Here is a 15,905-nt window from a genome sequence, read left to right as displayed (position 1 = left end):
GTGACCTGCTTGCCACACAGTCATCCCCCGACCTTGTTGACATACTTCTGACTGTCCTGTTTATTCCAACTGGCCAGCTTGTAAAGCAGGGGATTGCTTTGCAGAATAACAAATCCAGGCTGTAAAGGCTCAACTCAAGAACCACCCCTAAGCATGTTTACCTATATGGTGTTCAAGAGAAAATCCGTAGCCTGGCTAAGAAAAGGAACAATTTCATTTCAGTCTGTTTTTCTCGTACACTTTTTCAATGTTTTGTAGTTAGATGAGAGTTGCCTTTCCAAGCACAGAAGAACAGCATGGGTTTTTTCATGCCCATGTAAAGAAAGAAACAAGCATTATTCTACCTCCCATTTCTCCTTTAGGTACATCAAAGAGGAAGCCAGTTCTTACCACAGCATCATTGACACAGCCACCTAGGGAACTGAAGAGACACCACCCTCACAGTATGTTCAAGTTCCATAATAAATGTGATTGAGCTTCTTTTAACTCAAAGGTGGAGCCCACCCCTGTGGGTGTTCCAGCAACTTGCCAGTATCTGTGGCCCATATACTATCTACATATACTGACAATAAATTAAGCAATTTTTTACTGATATTTAAAATAGTAACTCCTTGAAACCAAAATAGAAAAAAAAAAGAAAATAAGAATTTAGGGGAAAACAAAAAAAACAACATATTTACTAGCAATGTAACTTTGAATTTTAAATATAAAATGTTTAAAGTAGTTAGGGATGGGTAAAACTTGCAGCATCAGTGCTTGCTTAGTACAATATGCTGCACTAAAATACTCCAACTATTCGTAAAATAAATCTGCTGTACAGATTTTATTTGCTGCTTTGTGTGATGATCTTTCCAAGAATTAGATTTTTAAGACTGGCTGCAAAACCCTTAAAAACCAGCAAACCAACCAAGCAGCCAACCTTGCCAGGATCAGGAAGGAACTACTGAGCAGCCCCAGCAGTGCTGCCACATGCCAGTTGAACAGCAGATCAGCCCGCAAGGCATGTCTTCGTGGCTAGATCTCACCAGACTTTCACTAGCCTGCTACAGAGGTAGCCACAGGCACAGATATATGGGACAGCATTAGCAACACCAAGCACTGGAGGAGACAGGATTTGCTATGAGGCCTTTAATCCCTGGCAAACAATACTGATTAAAAGCATCATAAAATCGAGATCAATCTTTTAAGGCAACGGGCTAAGAGCCTTGAAGGCTACACGTGGGTGGGAAGGTAAGCTTCTCTAGAAAATTACTTCCTTCATCCCATGGCTGCAGTAATAAATAACTTGTATTTTAGTGTTAATTTATCTCTCAGATGCTTCGTAATTTTTTCTCTGAAGAATTCATATGTTAAAAAAACAAAGCCTTTGAGATAAGATAGGCTCCCTCCTACAGAGATGTGATCATTTCAGCTGTAAGTAGGTGCACAGAAGATGTGTAACTGACTGATGCAGTAAACCAGAATTCAAACCAGATGACTTGTTCTGCGATTTTTCCCCAAAGTACCTTTTGCATCTACTCTATCCTGAAATGCCTCAGAAATTAGAAGATACTTAACTCATCACTGAGATATAATCATCTACAAGGTGAGAGAGGAGGCAGGAAGAAATCGAAAGATCAGCGTGTCTGGCCCATGCCCTTGTGCAAACTTCCACTTGAGCAGAGTGTCATAGGCACTTAAAGGAGGCAGGGCCTTGACTTTTAGAGGCTGTAACAGGTTTCAAAGGCTGCCTCAGAAAACCAGACATGTAGTAAGAACATGTGAATCCCAGCATATCTGCTCTGGAAGCTGAAAAGCTCAGCCCTTGGGAGCTTATCTGCTTCAAATGCAGTGTTTACACTCAAGTAATACTTACAAATAATACAGAATATCCTTAAAAGCTTAAGATAAATTGTGTTTTAGTAAAAAAAAATCCACATAGGCAGGCACAAGCTCTTTTCAGTCCTATAAATCTGCAGGAAGGAGTGAAAAAGTTTGTTTGAAGCTTCCTTTCTTAAAGACTTCATAATTGTTTTCAAAACCTCCAGCTAAGATCTGTGATGAGATCATACCTCTTTCTGAAATTCTCCTGTATCATTACCTCTCATGCACCTGGATTGGATACAGCATCTCTGTGGCTCCAGCTTTACCATTCAGAATGCATTTATCTCTCAAATGAGAGACAATTAGCCTATTACACGCAGTCCATGCTCAGGGATTTCTGAGGTTAACAGGAGGGGCACCACATGACAGCACTGGGCACCTAGTAGGGGGTAGGGTGGCTTCCTGGCCATTTGTGTAAGTGAGCAGTGCTGGAGTTTAATCCCAGTTAAATCCCATTACTGCTTCTTAAAGGTTGAATCCTGTTCAGTGGCTAGGAGCACTGAATCAGGCTGAATATTCTATTTCGAGGCAACATGAGGCCAACTCCTTCTCCTTTCCAACAATTTCTGCACAACTGAATGGCTTAATTGCAGTGGGTTTTGATAAGGACTACAGGTGACAGAGAGACATTTCCTAAGAGATCTTTCCTGCAAAGACTTCATTAGCACTCGCTAAACAAATTATTATACACATATGCAGAGAAATAACTTCACCTATTCCTGAAATGCTGCTATGTACAGCCTGTAACACAGCAACCCTTAAACGATGTATACAAGAAGGCAGGATTTTAAATTAAAATAGTTGAAAGTGAATTAGCTAATCCACATCAAAGATTTTTTTCTTTGAATGCTATGATACTAAACTCTAGCACATAAACTATTCTCACCAGTAATATTTCAGTAACTACAAAAGAGTGTCTTTCATGGGAAAAGCTTTTTAGAAGCTTATCCTGACTTCTAAGAATTCAAATGTAGACAGAGACAGAACTAGACCTTCTACAAAAAGAATTCAGAATTGTTTTGGCTGAGTATGAGCTATATAGCAATATATGCCAAGGATGAGGGGGAAAGGCTCACTCAGCCAGACGCTTTGTTTAGCCAAGTACTTTTTATGACTTTTGACTGCTTGCTTTCATCATTATTCAGCAACATTTGAATAATTTGCAACACTTAGGATTTCAGCATCAGATTAAAACTTCACTCTTAACTCTGTCCATGTGCAGAACATTACATCATTATTTCTGATACTTCAATAAATAGATTTGAAGTGACATAAGAAAAAGGAAAACAAGATAGCTCAGTGCTATGCCCCAGATTACCCAGTCTAGGGATCATAATCATGCACAGAACTTCATTCCTGAGAAATACCTCTTCTTCTTTCCAAAGCACCAAAATGTCCTTGCCTCTTATCAGCTATGACACATTAGAATATGATCTACTTCCTTCTTTGCTCCATATCTTTAAACCCTATCTTTAGATTTTTCAGCTTTATCTGAAGCTCTAGCTGACAAAAACAGTTCTGTCAGAGAGACTATATTATCTGCTCTTGCGAAAAGAAGATGTACTCACTCATGACCATATACTGAATTATTTAAGACAGTGGATCACAGTAGGAAAAAATACAAACAGAATTTGGGAAAGGTAGCCACCAGAGTAACTATATCTCAGAGGTGGCAAAGAGTAGCAATATTAACCCTGAACCATGGTGTCAAAATTCAGCAGACCTTTTTTTACTCAGTTGACAGGTATAGGATAGGGAAAATGGTGCAAGCCATGCTAACTTGCAATCCTTATCTTGTTTCTGTTTTACTGGCTAATTCAGCTTCCAAGTCTATTGCAACCCTCAGCCATCTACCAGCAATTTACACCAAAGGAAACAGACAGACTCACTGAATTATCTACCCAAAGTAGACAGACTTTTAGTCACCACAGACTTTTGGTCTGAGTGGCTATGGCTATTTTTTCATATAATAATTTTTATTTAACAGGGATTTAGGCTACCATCTCCCCATCAGCAGTGAAGAATGTCATTATTCATAATCAACATTACCAAATACAGTATACTCACAATCTGAAATCTCACTATTAGCTTCCCACAGAATCTGTTTTTTGAAACCTCCAGTTGCCCATTGCACACACATTGTGTTTATCACAACAGTTCATGTGTTAAAAAGTCAACCCATAGGCCTACAGTATCCAATCTGTAAGCATCTATGCCTGATTTTCATCTCCATATTCTAACAAAAGAAATACAAAGCCAGGTAACAGCAGCTACCTCCATACACAGCTACAAGAGATGCAGTGACTCTATCAGACTGGGGAGCGCAAGGGACACTCATAATTCCAGATTTGTCTCAAAAAAGACTGTAAACAGTATCTTCTGCTAATGCAAAACTCTGTTCTGCAGTGTGATTGACTGCAGGAATAAATCAACACTTGAAAAATCTGTCTTCTAGACTGCAGGTGTAGAGAAACAAGTACAAAAACACCTATATCTTTGGCCAGTGCTTCTGACTACTACAGCAATAATAACAGCCACCAGTGAAAAATCATACCATTAGAATTTCATATGTTACTGTGTGTGTTACTGTTAGTGTGCTACTGCTGTTTTAGAAAATACTGATTTTTCTCCGCATTCCTGTATTTTGTCACCTTTTGATTTTTTAAAAATGATTTATTATATATTTATATATATATCTCTTTATCTTCTATCTTTTTAAGGCTATAAAAAATCCAGATGATGTAATCTGGAGGAAAAAAACCTCAAGCCTATCATGCTTAAAGCCTATGACAGAGATGTTCGTCAGTCAGTCTCTCGTCAGAGAGGCTTTAGCAAGCTCGCAAAAGTAAAAAAAAAGCTTGAAGCTACAGATAGATAATTATACTCCAACTTGTTTCCTTCTGTGGTTGATATAGATAGAACAAACGTAACCCAGCTAATCAGCACATGCAAACCTTTTCTTTTTTTCTAATAAACCCTTGTATAAAAGAGCAACCAACCTTCCCTTCCATGGTAGTGGCAGTGGTTTTTGCTGACAGTGACATATAACTAACAAAAGAACAGATTGCATTGAAACTATCCTTTTCAGAGAAACTGAAGGATATTAAGGTCATTCCTTACTTCAACAGATAGAGAATAAAAAGAAGATTCTACAAATGCAGACTGAGATTGAAAAATCAACAGATTCTTCATATGTTCTTATTTATTTCCTTATTTGTTGTGGGGTCAGTTATTTTGCTAGTTACTGATACTATCTGGTCTCTGAGTGCTGAACAGTGACCACACTTTTTCCTAGGACTATTTTGTTGGCAGTGTAGACACAAGAAAGTCCATCTCACTATTTTATCACTCCACTGACTCAGCTAGCTAGAAAAAAAGCATGGTTTCAAGAAAAAGATGGTATAAAATCCAGTAATACTCAAGGAACAGCTTTACTGTGAATGAAAGTAACAGCATCATCTCTGCTACTTGCAGAGATTTTTTTCAAAAGTTTAAAGCTGAAAACGCTAAGGGTTGTCATAGCATCTCTGCTTAAGAAATTGTTGTGGATTGTGGAAGCCATAAATCCAGTAGGGAAGCAGATGGACTAGGTGGATTTTTGGTTCAACCTAGGACCATTAAGACCTAAATAAGCTTTTACAACCTAATTTACAGATTTTCCTTCTTTATTATCACTCACACTTTTGCTTACTTGGTACTGCCCTTACATACTGCTATCACAGATAACTGAGCAGTGATTGCAGCTAAAGCACATACTATAGATTCACTTTGAGCAAAACAAAGACGACTTGAGTGTTACAGGGTGGATGTAAACATGAAGCTTGCAAAGCCTCTCAAACTGTGTGATCATCAGTGTTGGCATCCCTCACAGGCTGGGCAAAATTCATATTTGAATGAGGCTCCCATATAATTCCACTTTGTTGTTCTCCAAATATGTTCTTTAGATTTTCAGAGAAAGCTCTGTCACACCAACTTCTGCATCCTAAAAGAAAGGCTTCATGTCTATTATACTACAGCTTGATACACAGAAATCGGATTTCTAGGCAAGAGAACATGCAATGCTTCACACAACCAGGCATAGTCAAAAGTCACATTGCTGAGACACTAATGTCTCACACCTGACTCTTTTCTGAAAGATCCCTCAGTGAATTCTACTAGCACTTGAAGAACACTAAATAAAAACAACAAGCTCTGCCATTTGGGTAACCTGCACATAAAACCTATTTTTCTTAGCATTCAAATTGTTCTATAAGGATGAGTAATTAAACACTAACTGTGTTTTCAGAGACTGAGAGTTTTTATGATGTATAAGTGTAATCAGAAGGTGTTTTTTCACCTCAGAACAGCTCTCATAAGGAAGATTATCACAGAAAACTAAGTTTCTTAAGTAATGATTTATTTCCTATTGCCTGGTATTTATCATGCTTAAAAGCTTCATCTACTATTTTTTAATAAATAAAAGCTCTTTATCAATTACCCATGAGATTACAATCACTTACCTCTGAGCCTGAAATATTTCAGATGGTTGGCAATAGCCTGCTCAACAGATTCATCAGGGCAGATCTTAACACCACTGGGAAACAGAATGGACCGCTTCCTTCGTAACAGCACATGCTTGTTGACCTGTTCAGCTTCCATGATGCCATAAAGCTTTTTCAATTCAGGAGGCAGAGAAGGGTTTGCCAACTGCCAGCCACTGAGCTGTGGTGTTGGTGAACCATCTTTAGCCTGTCCTCCTTCTGTAGCTGAATAACCTTCTGCTGTAAAATTAAAATCACACAAATTTCTCAGGTAAGATAGTGATGCAATCATATGCATCTTAATGCCATTCCACTGCTCTCTGAAGGACATAACTGCACTTTTTTACTGCTAACAAAGCCTGTCTGTATGACTGTAGTATTATAAACAACCTTAAGCTCTTTACAGCATCCTATCAAATGATAACTTAAAGCCCTTACTCTTTGAATGCTAATGTTTTGTGCTTAACTACACTTCTATGATTCGGCTTCTTTAAGTCAATGGGACTGTATCTGTGAATGAACATGTACTTAGAAGCTTTCAGGGACAGGAATGAAAAAAGTAATAAATTAATTACCAAGTCCCCTTATTCTATACTTTCTTTCTACAACATTTACATTCCTTGCATCAAGAAAGCTGCTTGAATTTACAGCTAGCAAGTACACCTTTCACCACCATGAGATAGGTCCCTACTTGACTGGAGAGGGGAAAAAATAAGGAGGGGGGGAAAAAGGGCTCATCAATGTTAGCTTTTTAAAAATCCCCTCTTATGTTAGTTGTTCCAGAGAAAACTTTACAGTTGAGGGGAAAATCTGTCTATTTGGTTTTAGTCTGACAGTCTAATTCTCTATCTTCCACAGTCAGCTGATCTGAAATTAGTTAATTCAACTTTCTACTTTCACTTTTTCCCCAGAAAACATGACTGAAGAAGAATCACAATGAATAATTTCTTAGAGAAAGAACAGTGATAAGTGTATGTAATTTTTCATCCCACAGATTAGGAGCTTATTCTGCAACTTCAAAGTCAATAGCACCTTTGACTTCAATGACTGAAAGATGAAGGACATGATTATTTTGATGGCATATTAATAGTCGAGTCTAGTGCAAAAAACAACCACCAGATGGTACATCAGAGGGAGAAGGGAACACCAAAAAGGTCCCTAAGGCAAAAGCCCAGTCTTTACCAAAACTAATGTGTCTTCAGTGTCCATAAGCAGAAGACAGAACCTCAGTTTTTAAGATATAATACAAAATTCTTAATGAAAAAAGCACCATGTAAAACATTTATCAGTAATTAATGTCTCCCAAAGCTGGAAAAACTTGCCTCCTGTAGCTATATTCCAGTCTCAAAACAACACAAATGTACAGTAATACCTCCTGGGAATAATTCTAAATATTCCATATTTACACTGATATCATGCACAGATTTGACCAAACATTTCTCTGTATTATTCTCCTTTTGTATAATTAAAGCAGAGAGGTATAATTTTTTTTTTGCACACTACCATAGATAAACTCTGAATACAAGAATATGAATAAGATTTCTGCATTACCTGCAACTGTCTGAAGATCACTTTTAGTCATTCCCAAAACCGGAAGGCAAAGAAACATTCTCCAAATTAAGTCAAACATACTTCTTTGTTTCAAAAACAACTATATGCAAGGAAAAAAAAAAAAGAAAATCCCTTTTAGCAAAGGAGCTGTTGTCTTTAACGTATCCTTGAACCAACCAAGAGTATTGCCTTTCTTGAAAATGTCTTGGCGTCACATACAATTATCTTTGGAAAAAACATTAGGTAAAAAAAGTCAACTGAGACATCCTGAGAATGTTCTTTTCACTGTATTCCACTTCAGTGAAGAAATAAGAAAAGGTGATGGAAGTAAACTCCTTGGAGCTAGCAGATGGACTGAGACAATTTTTTAATTTTAATCTGGCCGGCTAAGCTCTTTACCAGAGCTTGTCATACCATTAACAGACAGTCCAAACAAGGACAGCACCTTTCACATTTAATTAACCACGTTTTTTCATTGGCCCTTCAATTTCTGCCCTTTTTAAAAATCATGCTGATCACAAAACATGAAAGGGAGCACACTAGTCTCCAGTGGAAGGTCTCAGTGTGTTTTATCTGCTGCTTGTACAAATACATGTATCTAAAATCGTACTGACTTGCTTAAACACTGACGCATATGTAGATAACACTGAAGCAATCTCTCTGTAGGATTGTTTCTTCTGGTGACAGAGCTAATACAGCCCTGCTGCCCAAGTCTGTGCTAAAGCACCACATCTTGTGCTGTTACACCACCGTCCCTTGAATCCCAGAAGAGGTGCTTCCTCCGAAGATAACACCAGCGCAAGTTGTGATTCTTTCATCTCTGTTCAGATATTATCTGACATAAGCAGTAGGAACAAATCAGTACAGATACCTGAAGAGATGATCTGCTACGAAGAACTGCAGAAAGGACAAAGTGCAGGAAAGCAGCAGCAGTCTCAGCTCCCCTCCTGTCTGGGGTCAGATCATTGTGGAAACACGTATGAAAGCACTCCTGCAATGGAGACAGCAGTCAGACCAGTAGAAAAACCTCACTGGGGCAGTCTCCTGGGTGGCGTTAACTCAGGACTTGCAGGTTACTGCGTTCAGATTAATCTGAGTAAACTGCTGGTTTGTCTGAAGTGACTATTTTTGGTAGTGGTTTTGCATAAAGGTTTCAAAGCTTTGGATTTTCAAGGTTTCAAACCTTGGATTCCCAAGGTTTCCCAGATGACACTCTGCAGAGCATTTACACAGAGCTCCTTAGGTGTAACAGTGCTGACTCCTCTCTTCTGGCTGCTCTGCTGAACTGCAGCAATTCAGGTAACACTGGTAATTCCTGGTATGACACACAGGACACTCACACAAATCAAATAAAACCACCTTTGTTTTTAGGCTCTGCCTTCTGACATCTAACAGACTCTAGTAGATACTTTTCAAAACAACGACATATTTTCCTTGCTTTTTCCTCAAAATTACTTAATTACAAGTCTTTTTTTCCTTGCCTTTTCCTCAAAATTACTAAATTACACTTTTTATTTTTTTTAAGTTTAACTACTGAGCTACTCTAACACTGTGAAACAGTTTTCTTAGAATCAGACTGTTCACCTAGGCTGGCTCTGTCAAGCTAGCTACAGTACTGGCAAGTGCAGCACACCACACTGGAGCTGTAAATCAAACAGTCCTGATGATACAAGGTACAGAAACATTGCACTAGTGATCATAAACTGTTTTGAAGTCCTATTCAGCATCTCTAGGTAGACAGAGCAACTTTTGAGGCTAGCTTGGCCACCTTTATTACAAATCTTGGATTCAACAACACAGACCAGACTATTTTTTAATCTTCTGCAGAGACTGGTGCTTTCGATGTCATGAATGTTTTTGCTTGCATTATCCTGCAAAAATGCAATTGAATAAAGATTAGAAATACTACACATGCTTATAAAGGCAAAGGCCAACTTACCTTAAGAATACACGACAACTAATCCTTTTAGAGAAAATTCTCAGAATACAGGTGACTCAGTAAGAGTATGAAACCCAATTGAAAGTTTTCCTGGAGAGTCTTCAGATTTATGGTATTGCTGCTTTTTTCATCAGCAAGGTACTCAGAATGTGAATAGTCAAAAAACAACCTGCTTTGTATCTCTACCAAAATTTGTTTTCTATGGTATGGCTGTGTCAGCTTCTGTGCGAGAAAATATTTTAAACATACAGGAGGCTACAGCCTCCTTTCAGGTTGTTGTAGAAGGCGATAAGGTCTCCCCTCAGTGTCCTTTTCTCCAAACTGAACAACCCCAGCATCCTCAGCTGCTCCTCGTAAGACTTGTGCTCCAGACCTTTCACTAGCTTCACTGATTCTCTGGACACACTTCAGCATCTCAATGTCCTTCTGTAGTGAGGGGCCCAAAACTGAACACAGTATTTGAGGTGCAGCCTCACCAGTACCAAGTACAGGGGAAGAATCACTTTCCTGCTCCTGCTGGTCACACTAATCCTGATGCAGGCCAGGATGCTGTTGGCCTTCTTGGCTCTCCGGGCACACTGCTGGTTCATGTTCAGGTGACTGTCAGTCACCCCCAGGGCCTTCTGCTCCGGGCAGCTCTCCAGACACCTATCCCCAAGCCTGTAGTGCTGCATAGGGCTGTTGCGCAGGACTCAGCACTTGGCTTCGTTGAATCTCCTGCAATGGACTTTTGCTCATTGATCCAGCCTGTCCAGGTCCCTCTGCAGAGCCTTCCTACCCTCAGGCAGATCAACACTTCCACCCAACTTAGTGTCATCTGCACACTTACTGAGGGTGCTCTCAATTCCCTCGTTCATGTCATTGATAAAGATGTTAAATAGAAGTGGCCCCAGTACTCAGCCCTGGAGGACACCACTTGTGACTGGCCGCCAGCTGGATTTAACTCCATTCACCACAACTTTTTGGACCCAGCCATCCAGCCAGTGTTTTACCCAGTTAAGCATATGCCCGTCCAAGCCATGCCCAGCCAGCTTTTCCAGGAGGGTGCTGTGGTAAACAGTGTCAAAGGCCTTACTAAAGTCCAGGTAGACAACATCCACAGCCTTTCCCTCACCCACCAAGCAGGTCACCTCATCATAAAAGGACGTAAGATTAGTCAAGTAGGACCTGCCCTTCCTAAACCCATGCTGACTGGGCCTGATCGCTTGGTTGACCTGCATGTGCCATATGATGGCACTCAGGATGATTTGTTCCATCACCTTCCCTGGCACCAAGGTCAGACCGACAGGTCTGTAGTTCCCCAAGTCCTCCTTCCGGCCCTTCTCAAGATGGGCGTCACATTTGCAAGCCTCCAGTCAACTGGGACCTCCCTGGTTAGACAAGACTGCTGAGAAATGATGGAAAGTGGCTTGGCGAGCACTTTCGCCAGCTCCCTCAGGACCCTGGCATGGATCCCATCTGGCCCCATAGACTTGTGTATGTCTAAGTGGTGCAGCAGGTCACCAACCATCTCCTCATAGATTATGGGACTTTACTGTGCTTTCCATCCCTGTCTTCTCACTCAGGGGGACTGGGTACCCAGAGTAATAATGGATTTACCCAGTAAAGACTGAGCAAAGAAGGCATTAAGTACCTCAGCCTTTCCCTCATTCCTGGTCACTCTGTTTCCCCTCACATCCACTAAAGGTTGGAGAGTCTCCTTAGTTCACCTTTTATTGCTAATATATTTATATAAACATTTTTGTTGTCTTTAACAGCAGTAGCCAAATTGAATTTGAGCTGGGCTTTGGCCTTTCTAGGTTTTTAATGTAAGCCTATTCTCAGCATTTCTCCTTCTCTGAACTATTGATCAGATAAGTATCTCTTACATTGCTCAACAAAGATGATCCTGGTGCCTGTGCTTCATCTTTGAAGAGCATTTCCAACTTCAATTTGGTTGGACACAATTACTGCTGTTGGTCTTAGTTTTATTCAACCACTAATGGAAACACTTGCAATCCTGATACCTTTCAAATCTCATTCTACAATTCCTGCTTTTCTGTCTAGAAACCAGAATCTGGTTGAGGTGTGTGCGCGCGCGCACATGCATGCGTGCCAGAAGCAATATTCTGCTTCCCTGTCACAATCAAGATGTAACCGTTACTACTGTGGCTTTTAAGTCTTTATTATTTTATAAGGCGTAGTACTGAGTACTGCAAGCTCATTCGAGGGTCAAGTACTAGGAGGCAAGTCCCAGAAAGGACAGATGGACTGCAATGAATCTGTGCCTGCAGTTCCAGAGGAAAAATGAAGTAGTCGACAGACTACTTTTTTAAAAGCACACTTGCAGTTTCATGATTCACTTCTCCAGTTCTTGATGAAAACTCGGGGTTTCTTATGTTTTTCCTGGAAGATTTACTTTCTACAAGTTGCTTCTCTTCCACCTTGTTCCTTGTGTCATGCAAACCAACAGTACCTTAAACGGATATTCACGACTAAGATTTCTTCATGGAAGACAGTTTCTGGTCCTACACAGCTAGACTGTAGCAGCTCCTTTTAAAGAGAGTGATAGCTACATTTAACACTTTTGAGTACAATTAATTGTCTTGAAACCAAAATTAGTGTAAAGAGCCTTACAAAGGCTGGTTTGCTTTGAAGTATCACTCTACTTCACCATTTCAGTTAAACAAAGATTAATACAAAAAATGGAGATGCAGGAGAAGTGCAAGAAGGACCCTGAGTCAGTCTGGTGCCTTATATATGCTAAAATTTGTCTCTGGGGAGTTCTAGAAACTAAACTAGAATCTAAAAAAGATGCACAAAGGTACCTGGAGTGTAACTTTTTCCACAGACACTTTCTAGCATTTACCATTGTTCTAGCATACCATTGTTAAATGCAAATGGCTTGAATGGGGTGGGTTGTGGCTAGCGGAACCAGGCATTTCCCAGGCTAGTCATTCAGGCTGTCAAGACTGTTAGCCTAACTACAGAAAATTACTGTTAAGGCTCTTGAGTCAAAAACCAGCCTTGTTTGCCACAAGAAGCAGTGAACTAGCTGCATGCCTTTATAAGGACTGGAGAACAAATAATCACTTTAATACAAATTAGGGTTAAGAGACACACACTGTGTCTATATGTTAAAAGCAGTAAGATGGCCTAGCTTATGCTTAGTTCATTGGCTATTTGTGGCAGCTGGGAAAAAATGGTAACAATCACATTCATCAACTTCTGGAGGTAATTTTAATATCAAATGTATTTGCATTCTCATAGCATATATTTAACAAACCTACAAAGGCAATCCTCTAATGTTATAAAACCAATTTAGAAAAGTTTAAACATGACTTTTGCTTTTAAATACTTACAAACCAATCTAAAAAAGAACAAATTACTTTATGATAAAAACTAACTTTACCATAAGAAAACAACCAAACTATTTGTCATAAGGGAACATTGACAATATGCATCAATTAAAAAGGTGCAGTGAAAGGGCACACATTTCCATATTTTGTCTTTCATTTGTCTTACAATTAATACACAGATTATCCCCATATGTAATACCAATGTGATTTAGGTGATGAAAGCCACAAAACCTCTGGGAGGATGGGGATAGATGTTGGTTGGGAGGTAGTGACAAACTACAAAATTAAAGTAGAAACAAAGACAAAAACCACACAGTAATTGAACTGGGCTGCTCACAGCTATACAGAAGGTAACCGCGCTCAGCAAATTATTTTGTTTTAAAATTGCCTCTCTTCTCCAGAAAGAATGCTTCCTGGTTTGAGAAACAATAGTACAGGATTTTTTTTTTAATGACTGTACAGAACCTGAAGTAATAAATGGATTTTCCAAATTATAGGTTTCAGGGTTGTCTTGAGGGAAGGGGCCCTGAGAATTCTGCAGTGCCATAAAAGTGCTCACACCTCTGGGTTGCCCTCAATTTTTATTTTAACTCTTTAGCCTACCTTCCAGCTTTAAGAGCTCTGGTTTCGTAGATCTGTTTTTGACACAGGTGGTTTTGGTGGTTATCTGACATGGTCCTTCTGAAGGGTGTGATGACACTTTACTTACAGTGGGGAACAGGAGAAAGCATCCTCTTAAAACAGTCACCTTCTATCATGCAGTAACTACAGAAAAAAGTGTGCACTTGTCAAAACGTTATTGGAGTTTTATGTGATCACTGTTTGAGGAAAATCCAAATAAACACCTATTAGGACAACAAACTTGTGCTAGTTTATCAAATCAAGTCTGAGTTCAAACACTCAAATATTCGTGCATCTCTAGTTAATATTCCTGAGCAAGATATAAATCCTCTTTATCTTATATGCCAATTACATATCATAAAGACATATTATACATAACACAATGACCCTTCTGAATGAAAATGGCCTTGTTTTTCAGTAAAACACCTCAAACCTTTGAGGTTATTGAGCTACAACCTGCTTGCCTGTCTATGTGATGCCATAAGATTTGCAGGTATAGCTCTCCAAAATAAGGTGAATAGGAATAAAAATTTACTGCCTACATGTATTGTATTGGCAAGCAGTTTGAAAGCAATATTTTTTCTTATATCTGATTAAAAAAAAAATTAAAAATACTTTTAAAAATCCACTCCTTACTTTAGAAGATTTCAACAGTTGCTCTCAAGCAAATGTCTTCCATTCAAAATAGTTTTTTATTATGAAAATTCTAGGGAGGGGAAAAAAAATAGATAAAAAAAATCAAAACTCAGCAGCCTCAAATTTTGGCAGAATTTTCTGCCAAATGCAGACTACTTCCATATATAATCAGAACGAAAAGAAAAAGTACATCTCTAAAGAGAGTCAATATTAGATCCTTAAATTAAAACAATACATAGTATTCATTCTATCTGTACAAGCTGCAAAATCAAGAGACACAGAATAATAGGGTCAAAATCCTGTCTTCAGGCCTGACTTCTACATGATCATCCATATTCATATAGAATTGTAAAGAACAGGCTCCAAAAGATGAAAGTATTTTTACATCCTTGTGGCACATACCTGTATGCAGCTTTTGTATTACAAGTAAAGAATCAATTAACAATCCATATGAAGCTTTTAACTTAAGTATTTACACTTTTATCTACAACATTCTCCTTTCTCCACCACAACTGCATTCTATGATGCAATTCAACTGAAAAAAAAAATCTTTTATTAAATAAATACACACTGAACAAACAAAATACTTCTTGTGGTTTTGTTTTTGGGTTTTTTTTTGTTTTCTTCCTTGTAAGCAGAAAGAGCCCAAATGCTGTTAAGCAGAGTTCCAGTTACTTTACACAACAATGTTCTTTGCCAGATCTGGCTTAGATTTATTAGCTGCTGCTGCCACTATGCTGGTGGAAATGCAGTTGCAAGATCAGGTCTCGAATTTCTTCTCTTTTGCTTCTGATCAGCTGACGAGGGAACCAGTTCTCAAGATGCAGCGGCTGTTCAAAGTTAACTATGGGATTCTGGTAACAGAAAAAGAATATTTACACCATGAATTTCCTAAAGCAACCTTCAAAACGAGTTTCAATTCATTTCATTACTGCTGAAACCAAGGAGGCACAAACAAGTTTCCATGAGGCAGCGACAGTCTTCAAAGTCAGATTCCAGTTCCTCAATGGTAATCACATATGAACATACCTTTACCACAAGTTACTCATGGTAAACACCAAACAGGTTATCACCACTTCTCCTATAGATACATCAGTAGAAGCACACATTCAAGGCAGATTCCACATACTATGATACAACTAGATACACTCTTTATATCTAAGAAGGGACAGATGCACTTTGGTCACAAAGCACACACATACAACCACACTATAGGGAAGGATCAAGCACAGAGCAGTTAAACATGAGGTTTTGTTACCTCAGGCATGTGTTTTTCTGACATGAGCTGGTCTGTCTGATAGAAGACAACAAAGGAGCAGTTTTAGCAAGACATGAGAGGAGGAGAATTTGGAACAAAAGAGGACAGTAAATTGAAATGGCTGAAAGATGCTGGCAGCTTTGGCAGTAAGATCACACCACCACATCTGATTTGCCAAA

At 39.0% G+C, this 15,905-nt stretch overlaps 2 protein-coding genes across 2 annotated transcripts in view; both read right to left on the bottom strand.

Annotated features, from left to right (window-relative positions):
- The window catches only part of IMPG2 (interphotoreceptor matrix proteoglycan 2), a 57,909-nt gene extending 49,896 nt beyond the window's left edge, over window positions 1-8,013 (bottom strand). Inside the window, exons 1-2 of the mRNA XM_010178971.1 lie at window positions 7,935-8,013; window positions 6,363-6,608 (exon numbers count right to left, since the gene is read on the bottom strand). Of these exons, the coding sequence (XP_010177273.1) occupies window positions 6,363-6,608; window positions 7,935-8,013 (325 nt within the window). The remainder of the gene's footprint in view (window positions 1-6,362; window positions 6,609-7,934) is intronic.
- A 7,171-nt stretch (window positions 8,014-15,184) lies between these two features.
- The window catches only part of SENP7 (SUMO1/sentrin specific peptidase 7), a 42,176-nt gene continuing 41,455 nt past the window's right edge, over window positions 15,185-15,905 (bottom strand). The window contains exon 23 of the mRNA XM_010178970.1: window positions 15,185-15,322. Coding sequence (XP_010177272.1) covers window positions 15,185-15,322 — 138 coding nt within the window. The remainder of the gene's footprint in view (window positions 15,323-15,905) is intronic.

This window comes from Mesitornis unicolor, unplaced genomic scaffold (genome assembly GCF_000695765.1).
Source record: "Mesitornis unicolor isolate BGI_N332 unplaced genomic scaffold, ASM69576v1 scaffold4622, whole genome shotgun sequence".
NCBI classification, from domain to species: Eukaryota; Metazoa; Chordata; class Aves; order Mesitornithiformes; family Mesitornithidae; genus Mesitornis; species Mesitornis unicolor.
The sequence above is the reverse complement of the archived record's forward strand: the minus strand, read 5'-3'. Positions and strand labels throughout refer to the sequence as shown.